The sequence below is a fragment of the Poromitra crassiceps genome, assembly GCF_964638095.1.
Source record: "Poromitra crassiceps genome assembly, chromosome: 3".
In the NCBI taxonomy this organism is placed as follows: domain Eukaryota; kingdom Metazoa; phylum Chordata; class Actinopteri; order Beryciformes; family Melamphaidae; genus Poromitra; species Poromitra crassiceps.
The window spans coordinates 10,193,138-10,216,173 of record NC_139625.1 but is presented as its reverse complement, the minus strand read 5'-3'; the positions used below and the strand labels follow the sequence as shown (position 1 = coordinate 10,216,173).

The 23,036-nt window shown below is 46.3% G+C and overlaps 1 protein-coding gene across 1 annotated transcript in view; it reads right to left on the bottom strand.

Annotated features, from left to right (window-relative positions):
• Positions 1 to 23,036, bottom strand: part of creb3l1 (cAMP responsive element binding protein 3-like 1) — a gene marked incomplete at both ends in the record, with an annotated part of 71,007 nt that overhangs the window by 23,374 nt on the left and 24,597 nt on the right. The window contains 2 exons of the mRNA XM_083632911.1: positions 1,217 to 1,371; positions 22,857 to 22,943. Of these exons, the coding sequence (XP_083489037.1) occupies positions 1,217 to 1,371; positions 22,857 to 22,943 (242 nt within the window). The remainder of the gene's footprint in view (positions 1 to 1,216; positions 1,372 to 22,856; positions 22,944 to 23,036) is intronic.

Genomic DNA, 23,036 nt, shown 5'->3' with positions numbered 1-23,036 from the left:
CGGCAGCCAGTTTGTGCCAGAACGCTCAGCACACATCAGCTATCATGGTGGAGAGTTGAGGACTGAATGTGCCAATTAAGTAACGAGGGATGATTAGGTGGTCATGATGGAAGGAAGGCCTGTGTGGGAATTTAGTCAGAGCACCGGGGTTACACCCCCCAGGGCACCGGGGTTACACCCCCCAGGGCACCGGGGTTACACCCCCCAGGGCACCGGGGTTACACCCCCCAGGGCACCGGGGTTACACCCCCCAGGGCACCGGGGTTACACCCCCCAGGGCACCGGGGTTACACCCCCCAGTGCACCGGGGTTACACCCCCCCAGGGCACCGGGGTTACACCCCCCAGGGCACTGGGGTTACACCCCCCAGTGCACCGGGGTTACACCCCCCCAGGGCACCGGGGTTACACCCCCCAGGGCACCGGGGTTACACCCCCCCAGGGCACCGGGGTTACACCCCCCAGGGCACCGGGGTTACACCCCCCAGGGCACCGGGGTTACACCCCCCAGGGCACCGGGGTTACACCCCCCAGGGCACCGGGGTTACACCTTACTCTTGTGAAGAGTGCTGATGGGATGACCACAGAGAGTCAGGACGTTGGTTTAGCCGCGTCTCATCCACTCATCCAAATGACGGTGCTCACTCACAAGACACGCTTCCTGTCTCTGCCCTGGGGGCATTGGGGATGGGGATATTATAGGATCATAAGACCAGAGGGAAGAGCACCTCCTACTGGTCCTCCAACACCACTTCAAGCGCTAAATGGTCTCCCATTCAAGGAGGAGTGAGCACAGCCAAAGCTGCTTAGCTTCCCCAGCAAGCCAGCGATTTAACACAGCAGTCACAGTGCTGGCTTATATTAACTACTGTCTTTTTACTACTGTAGCACTTTGAGATTTTACCCAAAATGAAAAGTGCAAGACAAGTTCAATTTATTATTATTATTATTATTATACAATAAACTGCACTCTCTGTCTTTGCTTCAATAGTCCTACTGCTGTTTGCAAACTGTAATGATGCTGCAATCCATACTTTTGTGTTGTTGAAATTGTCACTTGCATCATGTTTATATCATCCAAATGTGCTGTATTGATGCCATATGTTTGTGTTTATGTTTACAATCTATCATTCTTTACTGTATCCTGCTGTCGCAATGACCCATTTTCCCCCACATGTTTGCTGTTGACGTGACTAGTTCATGATGTGCTTGCTTACCGCGTGTTTCCATGGTGATCCTCTGTGTGGGGGGGCGGGGTTTAACACAAGAGGTGGCCCTTCCAGAGGGGGCGGATCTAACCTTTGACTCAAATCGGGTTCCTCCTCTTTCACCAGGATGGCCGACAGGTCCTGGCTGAAGCCCCACTCAAACTCTGGAGGGAAAGACAGAGCGTACCATAAAGTTAAATTCCACATTTACATTGAAAGACTTAAAGACGTTGTAAAATGCTAACCAGGTCAAACATCTTCATCCCGGTGGCTACCTCCATATTTCTATCTGCTGCTTCTGACCTTCTGCATTTATGTAGCACTTTTAAGCACTTTACAATGAGTAGGTACATTCATCCATACATGCATATACCGATGGTGGCAAGCCACCACGCAGGGTGCTGGTACTGGCACAGCCATCGGGAGCAATTTAGGGTTCAGTATCTAAAACCCCTTTTAGACTGGCCAAAAATCCCACTAATATCCACAAACTACTGGCATTTTCTTCAGTCTAAAAGTTTCCAAGCCGGGCCGTTTAGCCGATAGAGCGACCCTGCAAGTGAGGTGGGTTTTTAAGCAGCGGCTCTGCTCCGGCTCCGGCGATATAAATCTTGCCGGTGGTCCAACCCGTGATTTTCCATGAGTTGCCGGCCCTTTTCCAGCGTGAGACAGTGAGATTCAGTTATTCCCACAGGCTGAAATTCGACTTTCATGCGGAGAGAAAAGTGTCTCTCGTCGTCATGCACGAGTGCACCCCACAAAGCCCAGGCGCATAGACTGCGTCAAGTCAGCCAGAATAAGTAAGTAGGGGGGTCCGCTTTGGCTCTTTCAAAATAAATCCATCGTTGTCACGTTCACATTTTGAGTAATGCGTTACAGCTTCATTATTATGTAATCTTAACATCAAAACGAGTATTTTTGATACAATGTTTTCTGCTTCGTTTGTTGAAACACCACCTTTTTCTCCTCCAACGTGCATCAGTGAGGCTATTTACTCGTTTGAATGACATTAGTTTGACTTTTTTTACCCGGAAGGTTCCATTTTGTTTTTGCTCAGCCGTGAGAGAAGAAGGGAAAAGGGAGGGGGAAGAGACGGCCTGCAGCCGTGGAGAAACGCGGGTTGAGAGTGCGATCTAAAAGTTTAAAAGGCGATGCTGCTGCTGCTGCTACCCCCTGCTGCTTTCCTGGGTAACAAAAACACGTGTACGAGTGGTGACTTTTGATGTAAAAAAGATATACGGAGACCTTGAAGATAACCACAGGTAGAGAAGGAGGAGCGTGTGATGTTTCACTGAGTCAGCCATTTTCATTTTGGAATAAAACATAAGCACCAGGAGGACAGACACTTTGATGTCTGACACAACACAACACAACACAACACACACACACACACACACACGCACACACACACACACGCACACACACACACACACACACAGACACACACACACACACACACACACACACACACACACACACACGCACACACACACACACACACACACACACACACAAACACGACTCCCATGGTTCAGGGAAAGTGTGCAGTAGCTGGTTTCCTAGCAACGTTTTGCTGGTAAAATGCTCTGAAGTTTACGAGCTTTGTGTGTGTGTGTGTGTGTGTGTGTGTGTGTGTGTGTGTGTGTGTGCGTGCGTGTGTGTGCGTGTGCGCGCGTGTGCGTGTGTGTGGTGTGGGCCTGTCAGAGAGAGCTGTTAGCTTGTCTTGTTAGCCTGTCTCTCATTAAACCAGGGATTGGTAAAGGGAGAACCCACCCTAAAACAAAATCCACATCATGTCCTTCCTGTGGTCTTCGTCAAGGAAGTTGGGAACATAAACTCTCACCCAAAACTAGATGAGGGAAATTACAAGACCCAAAACCATTGAAGATGACCGGCGTAGACGGACAGAGAATGTTAGTATGACGTTTTTACTTCCATGATGATATCGGCACGTCACCGGTATCGGTCGATAAAGGCTTTAAAATGAAATATCGGCATCGGCCCAAAAAAAAAAAAAAAAAATGTATAAAAAATGTATATATAAAAAAAAAAAAGTCAATTTACTTATGCCCAAACGCTCCATGCTGGACTAAATGCTCGACTATGGATTGTCTGACTAAAGGATTGTCTCAGGGAGAGCGCCATCCAAGCCTGTTTAAGTAGGATGACAGTTTTGTTTGAAGGAAATGAAAGAAGAAGTTACCTAAAAAAAGTATCATGGCATGTTTTACATAACCTAAGTTGAAGTAAAGAATGTGTACCATTTTGAAAAGCATTGTATTTGAGCCATCACAATAAGAGTATAGGGATAATAATGTGTTCATTCCACTACAGGAGAGAGACATAATGGAAGACAAGACAATCGTGGCAGTTGGAAACCCTCATGAGTGTTTCGCCTGCACCTGTGCTGTTTACCCTGCCTGCACCTGTGCTGTTTACCCTGCCTGCACCTGTGCTGTTTACCCTGCCTGCACCTGTGCTGTTTACCCTGCACCTGTGCTGTTTACCCTGCCTGCACCTGTGCTGTTTACCCTGCCTGCACCTGTGCTGTTTACCCTGCACCTGTGCTGTTTACCCTGCCTTGCCTGCACCTGTGCTGTTTACCCTGCCTGCACCTGTACTGTTTACCCTGCCTGCACCTGTGCTGTTTACCCTGCCTTTTCCACACAAAATGGCCTCCATGAAAAGGGTCTATTGGCTAAAAGAGTTGGAAAATATCAGCATATTGGATATTGGGGAAAGAGGCTGTACTCAAGGTAAAATAGGCCATAAAGCGGCCAAATAATTCCGATCTCCAATTCTGAAAATAGTCTGGGACCTAGGCCCACTTTCACAGTAACCGTTTTTGAGGTGATAAAGCAGGAAGTAAACACAGGTGTAACCAATAACATTAATGAGGGCCCTGGCGCCGGAACACCTCAATGGAACGGAACCATCGTGACTGGTATTGGTAACACCCGCATTACTTCCTGCGTTAACACCTCAAACCGGGTTGCTGCGAAATGGGGTCCATTCACTGTCAGCGGCAACAAGTCACTTGTTGATCATGTCATAGACTAGAGTTTTAAAACAGCTTAAAAACGGAGCAATGTGGAGAATTCCCTTTTGGGTTGGATCTGACATTTACGGATATCCCCCCGTCCCCTCTTATGAGCTAGTCCTTCACAAGCCTCCCCTCATTAGGCCAGTCCTGCTGCTATAGCCTGGCCCTCGTTAAGACGCCCTCGTTAAGATGCCTGCCCTCGTTAAGCCAGGACTTGATTGGAAGCCTTCTACCATCACTCTATAATGAATGCCAGAAGTTGTTGGCTTGGCTATCAGGCTGCCATTGAACAGAGAGATTGGCCCATACGTCTACGCCTACGGCTTTCAAGAAAGATGGATTTACACAGCAACACATAACTTGGTGGTAGTTCAACTATAATATTTATATATTTGAAAATATATATTTTTTTTTAAATAATTTTAGTAGATTGCTTTTATCCTGACTGTCTTCAGCCAAAATGTGTTGTAGTCATGTGATCTTGTATGACATTACAGATGCAGATATGACCCTTTTTAAGTATATATTTATACTGACATTAAAGTTCTTTTTATACTTTATTCAACTTCTTCCATGTCTTCCAGGTAGCTTGTAAACCCAGACTTTCAAACTAGCTTCCATAGCAGTGTCTGCTGACAACTCTTGATGATGCTATAGGACGAATCAGCGTGACGTCACTTGACACCCAGAAATGCGGAACCCCGCGGCAGTTAATAGTGTGGGTTGTGCCAAGCAAACGTTCATATCTCAAAAACTATACATGACATCGCTTACATTTTGACATTCTGAGTGAGAGCAGAATTAGCTCAAGAGTTTGATGTATAATATATGCATGTCGTGTTAAAGTTGTGTGAACTGTTTTTAAAATGTAATCAGAGTCAAGCCGGCTAGAGTCAGACACTCACGCCTCGCGCCACTTGGGCTTCATAGGGTTCCATTGCCGTTGCCACCCAGTGACACCCACCCAGTGACAAGATGCTGCTCGGCTGATCCGTCGTATACGAGGGATCAGCCGAGCAGCATTTTGGTAAACAAACTGCGTCACTGTATGGAGCGAGCCTTGAGTGCTCGCTCTAGCCCCCTAGCAGTGCGGGGTCAAATGTAATAACTGCGACAGTTCACACAACTTTAACACGACGTGCATATATTATACATCAAACTCTTGAGCTACTTCTGCTCTCACTCAGAATGTCAAAATATAAGCGATGTGATGTATAGTCTTTGAGATATTAACGTTTGTTTGTCAAAACTCATACTAGTTAACTGCTGCGGTTCCAGGTGTTTTGCTGTGATTTGTTGTTGTTGTTGTGACATCGTATAGTCTAAAATAATAAAACCAACTCATCACAGTTAGCAGCATCATGACAGTTGTCATTTCTTTATGATTATTTTGGGCAGTGGTGGCCTAAAGGTTAGAGAAGCGAGCTTGTGACCGGAAGGTCGTCGGGTTCAATCCCCGGGACCGGCAGGATAAATCTGGGTGGGGAAAGTGAAAAGGCAGCGCTTGCCCCTCCCTCATTACCACCACTGAGGTGCCCTTGAGCAAGGACCTTAACCCCAACTGCTCCAGTGGAGCTGATCAGTGGCCAGCAGATCATCAGACTGTGGTTGTACCATAGATATTATATTACTATAGATGGGTCACCACCGCAGGCTCCGCCTATTCTAACAAATGGTAGCAGTAAGTCTCCTAAATGGCCGTGGTCAACCATTGACTCAGACCTGCCCAAAGTCTCCTAAGTGGGCGTGTCCGTGGAAAACCATGGGCTAAAAACCACGTGACAAAATGACAGGAAGTGAGTTGAAGTTGGGCCGTCTTGCTTGAATCCCATCGTCTTTGGTTGTACTGGTCAGCTGAATGTGTGTGTGAATGTGAACAGGGCACTCCTGAAAGAGAGAGCATCGCTCTCAGTGAGACTCCCGCTGTATGAATAACGGTTAAAATTGGAATGGAAGACAGACCTTATCATAGTCGTAGGTAAAATGTAGGTAAAATGACACGAAGATTATTATCTAAACTAAACACCTACAACTAGGTCTAGATGTGGGGGATAGTTAAGCAAAATAACAAAAAAACAACTACACTACATGGGGGAAAAGGGGAGAAAGGAAACTAACTAATACTGTGTAGTGTGTACTTACAAAACAAACTAAAATAAAATAAAAAAGTATACAGAAAATGTCTCTGGTTTTAGTTTATGTCAATCTGGGCAAATTTGTCAACACAGGGGTAAGGGTAATAATGTATGGCCAAAGAAAGCCTATGTAAGACAACCTGTCACTACACCGAGTGGTTAATGGCCCACGCCTTCTTGTGGTCATGGTTGCAGGGGGTTGGTAGAGGAGAGTTGTGATTGTGTTTGATCTCAGTGGGCAGCAGCAGTATTAACACAGTAGTCAGCACACTGTAGTAGTAAAACATTTTACCTCTCTTTGAGTGGATAACCGCACTGCCAAGAACACAGATACACAGAGAGAGAGAGAGAGAGACACACACACACACACACACACACACACACACACACACACACACACACACACACAATGCGAGAGAGAGAGAGAGAGAGAGAGAGAGAGAGAGAGAGAGAGAGAGAGAGAGAGAGAGAGAGAGAGAGGAGAGAGAGAGAGAGAGAGAAATGGAGAGAGAGAGAGAGAGAGAGAGAGAGAGAGAGAGAGAGAGAGAGAGAGACAGAAGAGAGGCATAGGGATGCACATACTGGATTTTCCCCCAGGCTTTATTTGCTGAAATCATTTCTTACTCTGTCATTACACTTATAATACCCAACACACTGTATAATGCTATCCCCAGCACACAACCTCAACAAACCCTCTACAGTAGGGATGGGACCGATCCGATCCAATATCGGTATTGGCTGCCGATACTGACATAATTCACGAATCGGATTGGAGCGGAATCGGGGGGATTTATTATTATTTTTTCAATTCTGGTCGTAATTTGCCCATGTATAATAGTGTCCTTCTTTGCCTTGTATATTTACTTAATTTTGTCTGCTTTTTGCAAGTATGTAAAAAGAAAATCTTTAATTGGCCAAATCTCTGCCTATACTACTGTATATTCAAGAAAAATATCGGTATCGGCATAATATCGGTATCGGCAGATATCCAAATTCAGGTATCGGAATGGGATCGGAAGTGAAAAAATGTGGATCGGGGCATCCCTACTCTACAGCCAGCAGCATATACCCAACAACATGGTACCCAGCTATCCCCAGCACACAACCTCAAACCTTCTACAGCCAGCAGCATATACCCAACATGGTACCCAGCTATCCACAGCACACAACCTCAAACCTTCTACAGCCAGCAGCATATACCCAACATGGTACCCAGCTATCCCCAGCACACAACCTCAAACCTTCTACAGCCAGCAGCATATACCCAACATGGTACCCAGCTATCCCCAGTACACAACCTCAAACCTTCTACAGCCAGCAGCATATACCCAACATGGTACCCAGCTATCCACAGCACACAACCTCAAACCTTCTACAGCCAGCAGCATATACCCAACATGGTACCCAGCTATCCACAGCACACAACCTCAAACCTTCTACAGCCAGCAGCATATACCCAACATGGTACCCAGCTATCCCCAGTACACAACCTCAAACCTTCTACAGCCAGCAGCATATACCCAACATGGTACCCAGCTATCCCCAGTACACAACCTCAAACCTTCTACAGCCAGCAGCATATACCCAACATGGTACCCATCTATCCACAGCACACAACTTCAAACCTTCTACAGCCAGCAGCATATAGCCAACATGGTACCCAGCTATCCCCAGTACACAACCTCAAACCTTCTACAGCCAGCAGCATATACCTAACATGGTACCCATCTATCCACAGCACACAACCTCAAACCTTCTACAGCCAGCAGCATATACCCAACATCGTACCCAGCTAGACCCAGCACACAACCTCAAACCTTCTACAGCCAGCAGCATATACCCATCATGGTACCCAGCTAGACCCAGCACACACCCTCAAACCTTCTACAGCCAGCAGCATATACCCAACATGGTACCCAGCTAGACCCAGCACACAACCTCAAACCTTCTACAGCCAGCAGCATATACCCATCATGGTACCCAGCTAGACCCAGCACACACCCTCAAACCTTCTACAGCCAGCAGCATATTGTGGTGTCTCGGCAGCCTAACCCCCGGCAGGTGAGAGCGGGAGGACGGCCAGCCAACACAGTGACATCAGAGCCCAGGGTTCCAGACAGAGACGCTGTCTGGGACGCGTCATCAGTAATAGGTATTTCCCCAATTAGCTGCGGAATCAGTGGGACTGCTCGCAGCTGCGCGCTGTGAGGAGCGGCTCACACGGCTGAGACTGATTCCACAATCAGCGGCTTAGATATTAGGTGCAGCTCTGAATGTTCACTGTCTGGCTGGCTCTCCTCGAGAGAGGGGGTCCTCTCCTTGCTGTCGGGCGGTAGGTGACATTTACACTCCTCTCCTTAATGCTTCTGCTGTTAAGTGTATGATATTCTCTGAGCGCTCATCTCTCCTCTCGTCCACAGGCAAGATGCTGGAGCATATAACTAAGGCAAGCTACTGGAGAATGTATCAGATTACTGGAGCATGTATCAGGAAGTGAGCCCGGCCACAGGCTGGAGCCCTCACCAGAGGAAGCGAGCCAGGCAATGTACTGGAGCGCTTGATGCAATGTTATGGAGAAAGCTCATCTGCTGTGACTCACCTGTTAGGTGAACCCCACCTGCCTGGATTAAGACTTTGAATGAACAGCCCCGAGAAGGGAAGAATTTAAGTTGAATTTTGAATTGAATAATGAATAAAACAACGCTCCTTGCGTTTAACCCTGCTTTTCGTGTCTTGGCTTGCATCAGAGTTGCCACAAATGGTGGAGAATGCAGGCACTCTGATTCAACGCCAACCTCACGCACTAGGGAGCAAAAGCTGGCTCTAGTGGCGCTGATAAAAAGCCAAAGTGAACTACAGCAGGTCGTAAAAGAAAAAAAAAAAAAAAAAAAGTAGAGAAAGACGAAATTACTTTACGGGCCCCCGGAGACGTGCTCACCAAGCAGAGCCCGATGAGGACGTCGAGGCCGACTGGGAGCTCTTCGGGGAGACCCCCTGTAGAGAAAAACTCGTCATAGACCGATGCCTACGCCCCTTGCCGCCCGACGCCAGAAAGTATGCCGCCCGGGTGAGCCCCTCCTCGCTGAACGCAGTGGTGGTATTATTGGAGAACCACCAAGTCAGCGGGGACGGGATGCGCTCTACCCAGAGCGATCCCCTCCGCATGCCAGCCACTCAGGACCGGCCGGGACAGCCGCCGCCGTCAGCCGCCGCCACCGGGCCCCACGCAGAGCGAGCCGCGCCCTGATCCCCCCGACGAGGGGAAACGAGGGGAAAACGGATTCCCCGTCAGCGCCTCGCCTGCCCAGCCTTCCGGACGGATTCCGAAGGACCGGGGTCCGAAAGCTCGGCCGGAGACGAAGGTCCGCCCGACGCCAGACAGGATGCAGCCCAGGGGAGCCCCTCCTCGCTGAACGCCTTGGGTGAGTTATGGAAGAACCACCAAGTCAGCGGGGACGGGATGCGCTCCACCCAGAGCGATCTCCTCCGCACGCCCGACGCCAGAAAGAAAGCAGAAAATGATGATGAAAAAAAGAATGTTTCAGCAGGGACATGATGCGCTACCCAGAGCGTTTAAACCTGCGAAAAAGGAGGGAAAAAATTTTAGGGGGAGGATGGGTGGCTGTGTGGCTTGGTGAAGTTATTGGAGAACCACCAAGTCAGCGGGGACATGATGCGCTCTACCCCGAGCGATCCCCTCCGCAAGCCAGCCACTCCAGCCAGCCACTCCAGCTAAAGCTGCTCTAGCGGTAGAGAACGGCAGAGCAGCCCAGAAAGCAGGAAGTGAGGATGATGACGACGATGAAGAAGACGACGAGTCTGACGCCACCCGTGGAAGTGGTGAAGAAGGCCACTCCAGCGAAAGCTGCGCCAGAGGTAATGAACGGCAAAGCAGCCAAGAAAGCAGAAAGTGATGATGAAGACGATGAGGATGATGACTCGGAGGCAGAAATACCACACGCCGAGGCCATGTCCCGCCGCGAGGAAGCAGGAGATATGGAAGCTCGCCGCACGGGCAGCGAGCTTAGGGGGAGGATATGTGGTGTCTCGGCAGCCTAACCCCCGGCAGGTGAGAGCGGGAGGACGGCCAGCCAACACAGTGACATCAGAGCCCAGGGTTCCAGACAGAGACGCTGTCTGGGACGCGTCATCAGTAATAGGTATTTCCCCAATTAGCTGCGGAATCAGTGGGACTGCTCGCAGCTGCGCGCTGTGAGGAGCGGCTCACACGGCTGAGACTGATTCCACAATCAGCGGCTTAGATATTAGGTGCAGCTCTGAATGTTCACTGTCTGGCTGGCTCTCCTCGAGAGAGGGGGTCCTCTCCTTGCTGTCGGGCGGTAGGTGACATTTACACTCCTCTCCTTAATGCTTCTGCTGTTAAGTGTATGATATTCTCTGAGCGCTCATCTCTCCTCTCGTCCACAGGCAAGATGCTGGAGCATATAACTAAGGCAAGCTACTGGAGAATGTATCAGATTACTGGAGCATGTATCAGGAAGTGAGCCCGGCCACAGGCTGGAGCCCTCACCAGAGGAAGCGAGCCAGGCAATGTACTGGAGCGCTTGATGCAATGTTATGGAGAAAGCTCATCTGCTGTGACTCACCTGTTAGGTGAACCCCACCTGCCTGGATTAAGACTTTGAATGAACAGCCCCGAGAAGGGAAGAATTTAAGTTGAATTTTGAATTGAATAATGAATAAAACAACGCTCCTTGCGTTTAACCCTGCTTTTCGTGTCTTGGCTTGCATCAGAGTTGCCACAATATACCCAACATGGTACCCAGCTAGACCCAGCACACAACCTCAAACCTTCTACAGCCAGCAGCATATACCCATCATGGTACCCAGCTAGACCCAGCACACACCCTCAAACCTTCTACAGCCAGCAGCATATACCCAACATGGTACCCAGCTAGACCCAGCACACAACCTCAAACCTTCTACAGCCAGCAGCATATACCCATCATGGTACCCAGCTAGACCCAGCACACACCCTCAAACCTTCTACAGTCAGCAGCATATACCCAACATGGTACCCAGCTAGACCCAGCACACAACCTCAAACCTTCTACAGCCAGCAGCATATACCCATCATGGTACCCAGCTAGACCCAGCACACACCCTCAAACCTTCTACAGCCAGCAGCATATACCCAACATCGTACCCAGCTAGACCCAGCACACAACCTCAAACCTTCTACAGCCAGCAGCATATAGCCAACATGGTACCCAGCTAGACCCAGCACACAACCTCAAACCTTCTACAGCCAGCAGCATATAGCCAACATGGTACCCAGCTATACCCAGCACACAACCTCAAACCTTCTACAGCCAGCAGCATATACCCATCATGGTACCCAGCTAGACCCAGCACACACCCTCAAACCTTCTACAGCCAGCAGCATATACCCAACATGGTACCCAGCTAGACCCAGCACACAACCTCAAACCTTCTACAGCCAGCAGCATATACCCATCATGGTACCCAGCTAGACCCAGCACACACCCTCAAACCTTCTACAGCCAGCAGCATATACCCAACATGGTACCCAGCTAGACCCAGCACACAACCTCAAACCTTCTACAGCCAGCAGCATATACCCATCATGGTACCCAGCTAGACCCAGCACACACCCTCAAACCTTCTACAGCCAGCAGCATATACCCAACATGGTACCCAGCTAGACCCAGCACACAACCTCAAACCTTCTACAGCCAGCAGCATATACCCATCATGGTACCCAGCTAGACCCAGCACACACCCTCAAACCTTCTACAGCCAGCAGCATATACCCAACATGGTACCCATCTATCCACAGCACACACCCTCAAACCTTCTACAGCCAGCAGCATATACCCAACATGGTACCCAGCTAGACCCAGCACACAACCTCAAACCTTCTACAGCCAGCAGCATATACCCATCATGGTACCCAGCTAGACCCAGCACACACCCTCAAACCTTCTACAGCCAGCAGCATATACCCAACATGGTACCCAGCTATCCACAGCACACAACCTCAAACCTTCTACAGCCAGCAGCATATACCCAACATGGTACCCAGCTATCCACAGCACACACCCTCAAACCTTCTACAGCCAGCAGCATATACCCAACATGGTACCCAGCTATCCACAGCACACACCCTCAAACCTTCTACAGCCAGCAGCATATACCCAACATGGTACCCAGCTATCCACAGCACACACCCTCAAACCTTCTACAGCCAGCAGCATATACCCAACATGGTACCCAGCTATCCACAGCACACAACCTCAAACCTTCTACAGCCAGCAGCATATACCCAACATGGTACCCAGCTATCCACAGCACACAACCTCAAACCTTCTACAGCCAGCAGCATATACCCAACATGGTACCCAGCTATCCACAGCACACAACCTCAAACCTTCTACAGCCAGCAGCATATACCCAACATGGTACCCAGCTATCCACAGCACACAACCTCAAACCTTCTACAGCCAGCAGCATATACCCAACATGGTACCCAGCTATCCACAGCACACAACCTCAAACCCCCCTGGAACCCCCTCAAGGACCCCTGGTGGTCCCTTGACCCCATGTTGAGAACCACCGAGTTCTCCAATCAACTCAAAATTAAAAGAGGAAATTAAATATTTATTCAAAGAAGCCAGCAGTTCGAACTGGGTGAGGAATGTGCATGTTTTCTGTCCCAACACTTTAAAAGAAATATAGAGAAGAATTTTATAATGCTATTATAGCGAGATAAAATTCCATTAGCCTGTAGTAAGTCATATGGAAGCTTCACCATCAAACACGTTGAGAAACGAGACACAGAGGCTTCCACACCGTTGTTGGATGCAATGTGGGGTGCAGAGGAATATGTAGGTGGCTCATTGTTATAGAATCTCTTAACTTGTGACCATTAAGATAGACGGCTTAAAGTCCAGCTGAAGCAGCATTGCGAGAGCATCTTCCGTATCCCGGCACGTTTCAATAACAGCCTATGTTACCAACGCAGTATAATGTAAATCCAGGTTAGCGCGTGGCTGGCTCACTGTGCCCAGCCCCAGAGCAGGGAACCAGCTCGTGGTTCCCAGAGGGCAGACAGCCGCGTCCCGGCCTGGGGAGAGAGAGGCGACCGCCGGCCAGGAAAGAGCCATGGGCTGCTGCTGGGATATTGTGAATATTCCTGGAATGCGCGTTACGATGGGCCAATTACCTGGTCTTTGCATCTACACTAACCTTTAATATTGACACTTTTTTGGTTGCAATTTTTGCATGCTTATTTGTGCAGATGTTAACATTTCTGGTGGGCTGAGTGAGAATCATTGTGTGTCTCCGTTGACCTCCGTGCTCTTTGATGCCCACCTGGTGTGGTGCATCGGCCACGTGGTGTCATGCATGTAGCAGCGTGAGCTGTGATTGGTCTACTTTTGTGGGGACATACATACAGACAGACAGACAGACAGACAGACAGACAGACCCTCTTCAAGATGGCTTGCCATGCTCCAAAACACAACCCGTCCTGAATAGCATGAACCTCCCAATCCTCTTGAAAGAAGATCTAAAAAAAAAAACTTGATCATCTCTGTCTCTGATAGAAATTCATAAATCTGCCAAATAGCAAAACAAATGGCAATCCAACTGAATTCTCTAAGAGCATTTTTAGCACCTGTTGTCATACTTAAAGGAGAATTTCGGTTTTTTACACCACAGACCTTATTTCCAGCTTAAAATATGGATGTGCTTCAGAAGAAGCAGTGAGAAGCGCTTCTGTTAGATAAACCACAGAAGAAGAACATAAGCACTGTAAGCCCATCCGGGGCAGGTCAGAGTTGACTCGTCTGTTGTGTTGTTGTTAGCTTAGCAGCCTAGCTTGGCATATAGATATGATCTGATGTCAAGATTATGGACGATTCAATTCAATTGCCGCTCGTGTGGAATAAGGCCACATATCGACAACAACAAACATCAGCGGGAGATAAAGCGGGAGGTGTTATCTGTGATGGACACTCGGACAGCAAACAGAGCAGGCTGTCGGCAGTCGGGAGCACAAGAGGTTAGTTAGATCGCTAATTCATGTTCTCATAATTATATAACAACCATAATGAACCGCGATGTGACAGAAAAGGTGTTATTTACAGATCACATGCAGCTGGCCCCGTTTGCGCCCGTTATAGCCTGTTTGAGGATGCTACTCCGAGCTCAAAATCTTCTGTGGACATCCGAATGAAACCAAAGTTATTTGGTGAGTAAAACATCATATTTTAAGCTGGAAATAAGGTCTGTGGTGTAAAAAACCGAAATTCTCCTTTAACAAAAAAGACCAAAAAAGATAGTGGGCCCTATTCTCCCACAGGCCATCGGCGCTATTACGGGCCTTAACCGCAAAAAAACGTGCCTTGCGCCTGTTTCGGGAAAATAGCAATAGGCTTTAGGCTGCCAAATGCGCTTTAGGCCGAATGGGCGTGGCGGAGTCCCTGAATGCGCCAAAGTGGGCGTGTCGGCGCTAAATACCGGCGTACTGCTATCTTCCAGCCATCTTCCGACCTGGCCTACTTTTAGCGCTTTGCGCTTTTGAAAAGCAGGCCTAAAGCAGGATTCTGTGCACCGGGGACAGGAAAGTGAATGGAGAATACAATATATAGAAAAAAATACTTTAGAATACAATAGAATATAACATTGCAACCCTTCTCAGGCTTTGGGTGAAGCTGTAATGCAGTTTCATAAATTTAGTTTAGGCTATCATAATAATCCCCATTTATGTGTAATATAGCTCTACGTTTTATTACCCCCCCCCCCCCCGAAATTAGCTAGGCTACTAATATTACTAATATTCCTAATTAATATGTATTATTATTTCATTCAGATAATTGACATTATAGGCATGTATATCGTTTAATGTGAGAGAAAGGGAGAGAGAAAGAAAGAGAGAAAGAGAGAAACTGGATAAACTGTTGTGTAGCGCTTCTTCAAACCCCACTCTTCATTACAGCTATTCATTACAGAATTGTCTTTTGTATTTATTTTTTCTGTGTGCAAAGCATAGTAGTTAGAATTATTTCCAAATGTTTCCCCCGTCTGTGGCAGCGGCGCTGTCCGAGGTGCTGAACAAGCCGCAGCGCATATCGGCCCTCCCGGCGGGAGTAATTCCCCTCCCCAAACAGTGCGCGATGGTACATTTGAACCTGGATGGATAGATGAATAAACGACTTAAGTAAAGAGTTGTTTTGTAGCTATTCAAAATGAATGGTGGACAGATATATCACCTGAGTCGCCAGCACCATCTTCTCCTCTGCTGTGAATTTAGTGGAGCGGTTTTGGTCTGCCATATTGACCACACTGCGCCAGCTGCTGCCAATCTGGCTATTAAAGCCACTCTGATTGATTACTGAAGATTTTATTGAGAATTAACATATTTGTCAGTGCCTGTGGGCAGGGGGTGGGGGGGGAGGCATATATAGGCCAAATAAAATACAATTACTCAATAATAAAATCCTGTAAATAAAATAGAATAAAGTAATCAGATCCAGTAAAAGTGATAGGTGTCATTCAGAGGATGTTGCATCGTGCAGTGGGGGAGAAGAGATAAAACGATATCATTCTGCCCAAACTTTCATCTAATCTCATGACATCCAGCCATAGGCTATATAATTTTCTATCCGATGCATTTAGAACATTATTTTCACTTTGATCTTGCTATAGTGTAGCGTATTTACATGCTTGCAGTATTGAAACTGCAGTTAGATTGGTTTGAGAAGCATAATAATATGGAATAATAGCCTATATATGGAGATAGACAGACCGGATGAAGGGAGGGGGGGGCGGCGGAGCCCTTGGCTTTGTCTGGTTTTACCGGATTTGTCCAGGAATTGGAGCTTAAAAGGCAAGCGTGTGTCTCTTCCCTGCAATTCTCCAATGAGCGGACAATGCATAATTTTACGCTTAAAAGGCGTGGTTATAATGGTTGAGGCTGAGTTTAGCGCCGATACCAAGATATCAAGTGCGCCTTTCCACGCCCACTGCTTTGCGCTGCGGCTGGCGCTCGGCCTAGAAACTGCGCCGCTGCAACGATAGAGCCCAAAGACCCCCTACTATAATTCTGCTCAGAGTGGACCTCAAATGAACATCTAAGGTCCTGTCAGTGTCCAGCACAATGCTCTTATTGCTCTAGGAGCAAAAAAAAGCATTAATTCAGAGCAGACTGGGTTTTTGAAAGGTTAACAAGCTTCTGACATCGCTAAAAGGCTAATTAAGCTAATCCATCTTTCAGCCAAACAAGGAGCTGCTATACTGTGGTGCTGTGTGGTATACTGTGTGGTGCTGTGTGGTATACTGTGTGGTGCTGTGTGGTATACTGTGTGGTGCTGTGTGGTATACTGTGTGGTATACTGTGTGGTATACTGTGTGGTATACTGTACTGTGTGGTGCTGTGTGGTATACTGTGTGGTATACTGTGTGGTGCTGTGTGGTATACTGTGTGGTGCTGTATGGTATACTGTGTGGTGCTGTACTGTGCTGCTGTGTGGTATACTGTGTGGTGCTGTGTGGTATACTGTGTGGTGCTGTGTGGTATACTGTGTGGTGCAGTGTGGTATACTGTGTGGTGCTGTGTGGTATACTGTGTGGTGCTGTGTGGTATACTGTGTGGTGTTGTGTGGTATACTGTGTGGTGCTGTGTGGTATACTGTGTGGTGCTGTGTGGTATACTGTGTGGTATACTGTGTGGTATACTGTACTGTGTGGTGCTGTGTGGTATACTGTGTGGTATACTGTGTGGTGCTGTGTGGTATACTGTGTGGTATACTGTGTGGTGCTGTATGGTATACTGTGTGGTGCTGTACTGTGCTGCTGTGTGGTATACTGTGTGGTGCTGTGTGGTATACTGTGTGGTGCTGTGTGGTATACTGTGTGGTGCTGTACTGTGGTGCTGTGTGGTATACTGTGTGGTATACTGTGTGGTATACTGTGTGGTGCTGTACTGTGGTGCTGTGTGGTATACTGTGTGGTATACTGTGTGGTGCTGTGTGGTATACTGTGTGGTGCTGTGTGGTATACTGTGTGGTGCTGTACTGTGGTGCTGTGTGGTATACTGTGTGGTGCTGTGTGGTATACTGTGTGGTGCTGTACTGTGCTGCTGTGTGGTATACTGTGTGGTGCTGTGTGGTATACTGTGTGGTGCTGTACTGTGGTGCTGTGTGGTATACTGTGTGGTATAATGTGTGGTGCTGTACTGTGCTGCTGTGTGGTATACTGTGTGGTATACTGTGTGGTATACTGTGTGGTGCTGTGTGGTATACTGTGTGGTGCTGTGTGGTATACTGTGTGGTATACTGTGTGGTATACTGTACTGTGTGGTGCTGTGTGGTATACTGTGTGGTATACTGTGTGGTGCTGTGTGGTATACTGTGTGGTATACTGTGTGGTGCTGTATGGTATACTGTGTGGTGCTGTACTGTGCTGCTGTGTGGTATACTGTGTGGTGCTGTGTGGTATACTGTGTGGTGCTGTGTGGTATACTGTGTGGTGCTGTGTGGTATACTGTGTGGTGCTGTACTGTGGTGCTGTGTGGTATACTGTGTGGTATACTGTGTGGTATACTGTGTGGTGCTGTACTGTGGTGCTGTGTGGTATACTGTGTGGTATACTGTGTGGTGCTGTGTGGTATACTGTGTGGTGCTGTGTGGTATACTGTGTGGTGCTGTACTGTGGTGCTGTGTGGTATACTGTGTGGTGCTGTTTGGTATACTGTGTGGTGCTGTACTGTGCTGCTGTGTGGTATACTGTGTGGTGCTGTGTGGTATACTGTGTGGTGCTGTACTGTGGTGCTGTGTGGTATACTGTGTGGTATAATGTGTGGTGCTGTACTGTGCTGCTGTGTGGTATACTGTGTGGTATACTGTGTGGTATACTGTGTGGTGCTGTGTGGTATACTGTGTGCTGCTGTGTGGTATACTGTGTGGTATACTGTGTGGTGCTGTACTGTGCTGCTGTGTGGTGCTGTACTGTGGTGGTGTGAAGGGATGCAGAGAAGGCCTTTGACAAAGTCACTTGGCCTTTCCTGTTTCACACACTGCACTGTGGGTTTGGACCTGGCCCGGCTTCCCCGGCTGGATCCGAATGCAATGCGACTCTTCCCAAGCCTCTGTAATTACCAACAGCAAACTATCTAGTCCTTTTGTTGTGTGGAACTAGACATGGATGTGCTCTTTTCCCCCTATCCTTCACAATGTGGCAGTAGTAGCCTAGAGATGAGCTAGAATGTCACCAGTTATGGGAAATGTGTTTGGACCCCCTAAAGACCCCCTAAAGTCAAAAACATGTTTTTCTTCTTGTTCCTACAGTTGGATGTTTGTGCCTCTCTGTGCAGAATGATGTCTGTGCAGAGTTTCACACTAGAAGATGTTTTCACCATCATCTGCTGAAAGTGGGAAGTTTCTCTGAGCTCACTGAAAAGGCGATTTTCAACAAACATGATTCATGACATCACGAATACTGGATCCAATCCCTGTCCAGTATTCAGCGATTAAAGACCTTGTTTGTATCCTGTGATTGGCTAGTTATATGTTCTAGGAGGGGAAGTCGTTTGAACGATTTTAACAAGATAATTTAACTTTTTTGTGTGGAAAACCACCAGAGACAAATTATTATTCAAAGTGAGATTTTTTTTTTTTTTTTTTACAACCTGGACCTTATTTCCAGCTTTAATTGTGATTTTTAACTCATTGGCTGCCAGCCATTTCTGGAAAACAGACGCTCCCAGTGCTAGCCCTTTCAGAGCGTTTTCAGTGATTTCTCAAGACCCACAGAATATTGTGTGATATTACTATGTAAACACCGAACACGCCCAAAAACGATGAGACTCTCTTGTATCATCAGAAAAAAAACGTTTATTTGTATCATTTTTGTATCTTTAGTTATCAGCAGTATTAGATAGGTTGGTTTCACCAGAAACAGATGTTTCAAACTAGAACTGGAGATAATTAGCCTTTTGTGAAATGAAGCATTTCAAGCACATCACTGACTCTGAAGCTAATATTTTCTGATGTAGTGACACCTCAAATATCTGAACAGTAATTTCCTTCAATAAAACAGCAAAAACAAAGGAATTTTGATGGCAAAATAATATTTTTTAGCTGCAACCAGCAGCGCTGGCCCCTGCATGCGCAGACCCTACACCTTCTTGCTGGTCTTGATTTACTGCTGGTGGGCATCAGGTATTCCAGCTTGTGTTTGCCAATCTGTCCGTCGAGCCTGCTGTCTGGGTCGGTGTTGTATGGTGCCCTGCGTGCCCCACCCCCCTCAACTGCAAACTCCTCCTCCGTGGGAGTGTCTCTCGTGGCTCTCTGCTGCACGTTTGCTCTGAACTTTCTGCTGCACGTTTCAAAGTGCGCTGCACCCAGCGTCTATTTTCAGAGCGCTCCGCCGTTTTTGTGCGCCGGCTCCCAGCGCTCCCAGCTGAGAATAATTTAACTTTTCAGAAAGACGCTGGTGTCGGGTGCTCCTTTTCTGGCAACTAATCATATGGAGAAACTATCGCAACAGAGACAGAAAGGCTCAATTGTGGGAGCAGATTGGCTGCTGTTCACAGGCACAGCTAACGTTAGCTCCAGCATGCATCGGTTTCCGTTTCCCCATGGCTTCTTCTACTCTTTTTTCTCATCTTTCTCTAATCCGGAGAGCACTGTCGCCACCTAATGGGTCCGTAAAATAGCTTATACACCTTCAAAATCCCCCATATTTTTACAGGAGCCTACGTTACTATTTGAATTGACGTCTTTAGACGTCAATGGCAACCAATGAGTTAACTCACCCTGAAACGTTTTTTTTTTTTTTTTTTACTGGATCCACCGCAATGTTACGTGTCGAGCATCGGTCTGAAACGAGGAATACAATGCGTGTGTTTACATCATGTAAATAGCTTCGTTTTCTGACACACAGGAGACAAAATCTCTCTCTTACAATGGATATATCTTATGACAATCTCAAAATCTATTGATTTGATTACTATCCAGAAGCAAGTAACAACTTTTCTGCAAACCCATGCATTTGATCCCCAACTACTTAAACTAGTAATTTAACTGTATTAAAGTTGCTTGTCGGTACATCAATTAAATTCAAATTTGGATAGTGTTTTTATAGTTAGTTATTACTTTTGTTGTAATTGTGAGGTGTAATTAACTACTGCAACCAGCCAACCACTATAACTACAACTACCACGTTTTTGGCTTTTAAACAAAAGAAAGAAAATGAATTGCAATTGTATTGTGTTATTTCATTTCCTTGATTTTATTGCTTTGTGTTGTGGTCCAACTTTACTATAGCAGGCTTGCCTTTTTTATATTTTCCTTTTCTTTACAAACTAGTTTGAACGACTGTTTCTGGGTCATAAAACTATATTTCTCTTTAGGGAAACTTTGAAAAACGTCTTCCAATGTGAAGCTACTTGTAGGCTGTAAAGCTACACCTTCAAAGTAGCTCCCATAACACTGCATGTACCAAACCAAACACAATGGAAAAATCAAACGTTATGGAAAAACCTATAATAGCGGAACTAGTGGAAAGTATCACAAAGCTTACACAGTAGTTGATCTTAATGGGACAGATGCAGAAAGAGTCTGTAGGAAATACACAATGGAGATAGTTCAATATGAAATATGTTGGATTAGATTCAAATACTTGAATATACTTACAATACATGAAACATGAACATATGTGTCTATGAGTGTGTGCTGCACATTTGTGCGCGGGTGCGTGCGTCTCTCTCTAATTTCGTCTCTACTGTAGTGTGTGTGTGTGTGTGTGTGTGTGTGTGAGTGTGTGTGTGTGTGTGTGTGTGTGTGTGTGTGTGTGTGAGAGCGAGAGAGAGAGAGAGAGAGAGAGAGAGAAAGAGTAATGGTATGATCTAAAAGTTCCATAAGTGTCTGAGATGACAGTTATGTAACTAGAGAGAAAAACAAGATATAGAAAATGATGAGGAAAGCTATAGTGTTAATTGTTTAGCTTGACACCAAAACTTTATCTAATATTACAGTATATATGTTATTGGAATTATTGTGCTTGATATTATTATGGTTAGGTTGTATCATATTAGTTATTATATTGTCAATTTTTGGGGGCAACAGTGAACATTTACAGCCAAATTCAATTGATAGTTCATATTTTAATCGTATACTGATATTTTTTAATTGATAAGATAATCAATTTGGCGTACTAACATAGAAACACTCTAGTCCCATACACATAGAAATACACAGCTAATATCCATACCAATAAAGCCGATTGAATTGAGAGAGAGAGAGAGAGAGAGAGAGAGAGAGAGAGAGAGAGAGAAGACGTTTGAGAGATATTTATACAGACAGGAGAAAGAAAGAAAGAAAGAAAGAAAGAAAGAAAGAAAGAAAGAAAGAAAGAAAGAAAAAGAAAGATATAGACTGACAGAAGAGAGAGTGTTTCCGCTGGCTTTGGCTTTAGCTGCAGACTCAAAACCATATGCTTGTCATAGCGTGTGTGTGTGTGTGTGTGTGTGTGCGTGCGTGCATGCGTGTGTGTGTGTGTGTGTGTGTGTGTGTGTGTGTGTGTGCGTGCGTGTGTGTGTGTGTGTGTGTGTGTGTGGTAGGTGGGCAGGGCTTAGCTGTAGGAAAACTCTTCCTGCTGCTCAGACAGCAGGATCCCAGGGACAAATGGGGAGTAGATAGACAGATAGCGAGAAAGACAGGTAGACAGACAGAGACAGACAGAGAGAGAGAGAGGAGTAGACAGACAGAAAAACAGACCATGGATCCCAGGGATCAACTGAGTTTGAAGTGTCTTATATTAGTGCATAATAAAACAGACAGCAAATTCAGCCAGTCGAAGCGCATACTATATATAACGGACAGCTGTTTCAGCCAATCAGAGAGCATATAATATGGCAGACAGCGGATTGAGCCAATCAGATTGAATATTATTATACAACACAGTGGATTAAGCATAATGGCAGACAGCAGATTGAGCAAATCAAATGCATATTAATATGCATTAATATCTCACTCAGGTAATATATCTCACTCAGGTAATATATCTCACTCAGGTAATATATCTCACTCAGGTAATATATCTCACTCAGGTAATATATCTCACTCAGGTAATATATCTCACTCAGGTAATATATCTCACTCAGGTAATATATCTCACTCAGGTAATATATCTCACTCAGGTAATATATCTCACTCAGGTAATATATCTCACTCAGGTAATATATCTCACTCAGGTAATATATCTCACTCAGGTAATATATCTCACTCAGGTAATATATCTCACTCAGGTAATATATCTCACTCAGGTAATATATCTCACTCAGGTAATATATCTCACTCAGGTAATATATCTCACTCAGGTAAGGGGTGTTCACAACAAAAACAATAAGATGAGGGACTGGCCAGTGACTAGACTTTACATCAGCGGGCGGATTTTGGTTATTTTAATCAACAGATTGTCCTACCAGAGTCTTCGTCCATTTTGATTGACAGGGCAGGGCTCTGGGGGGCGGAGTCTTCACTCAAAGAGTAGCTGTGCTCTGCTTGAATATCTGTAAGAGTGAAAAATCTATGAAAAATAATTTTAAAATGACAATTTACATGTATTACTTATTACCGTGTTTAAAATACATTCTACAGCATGC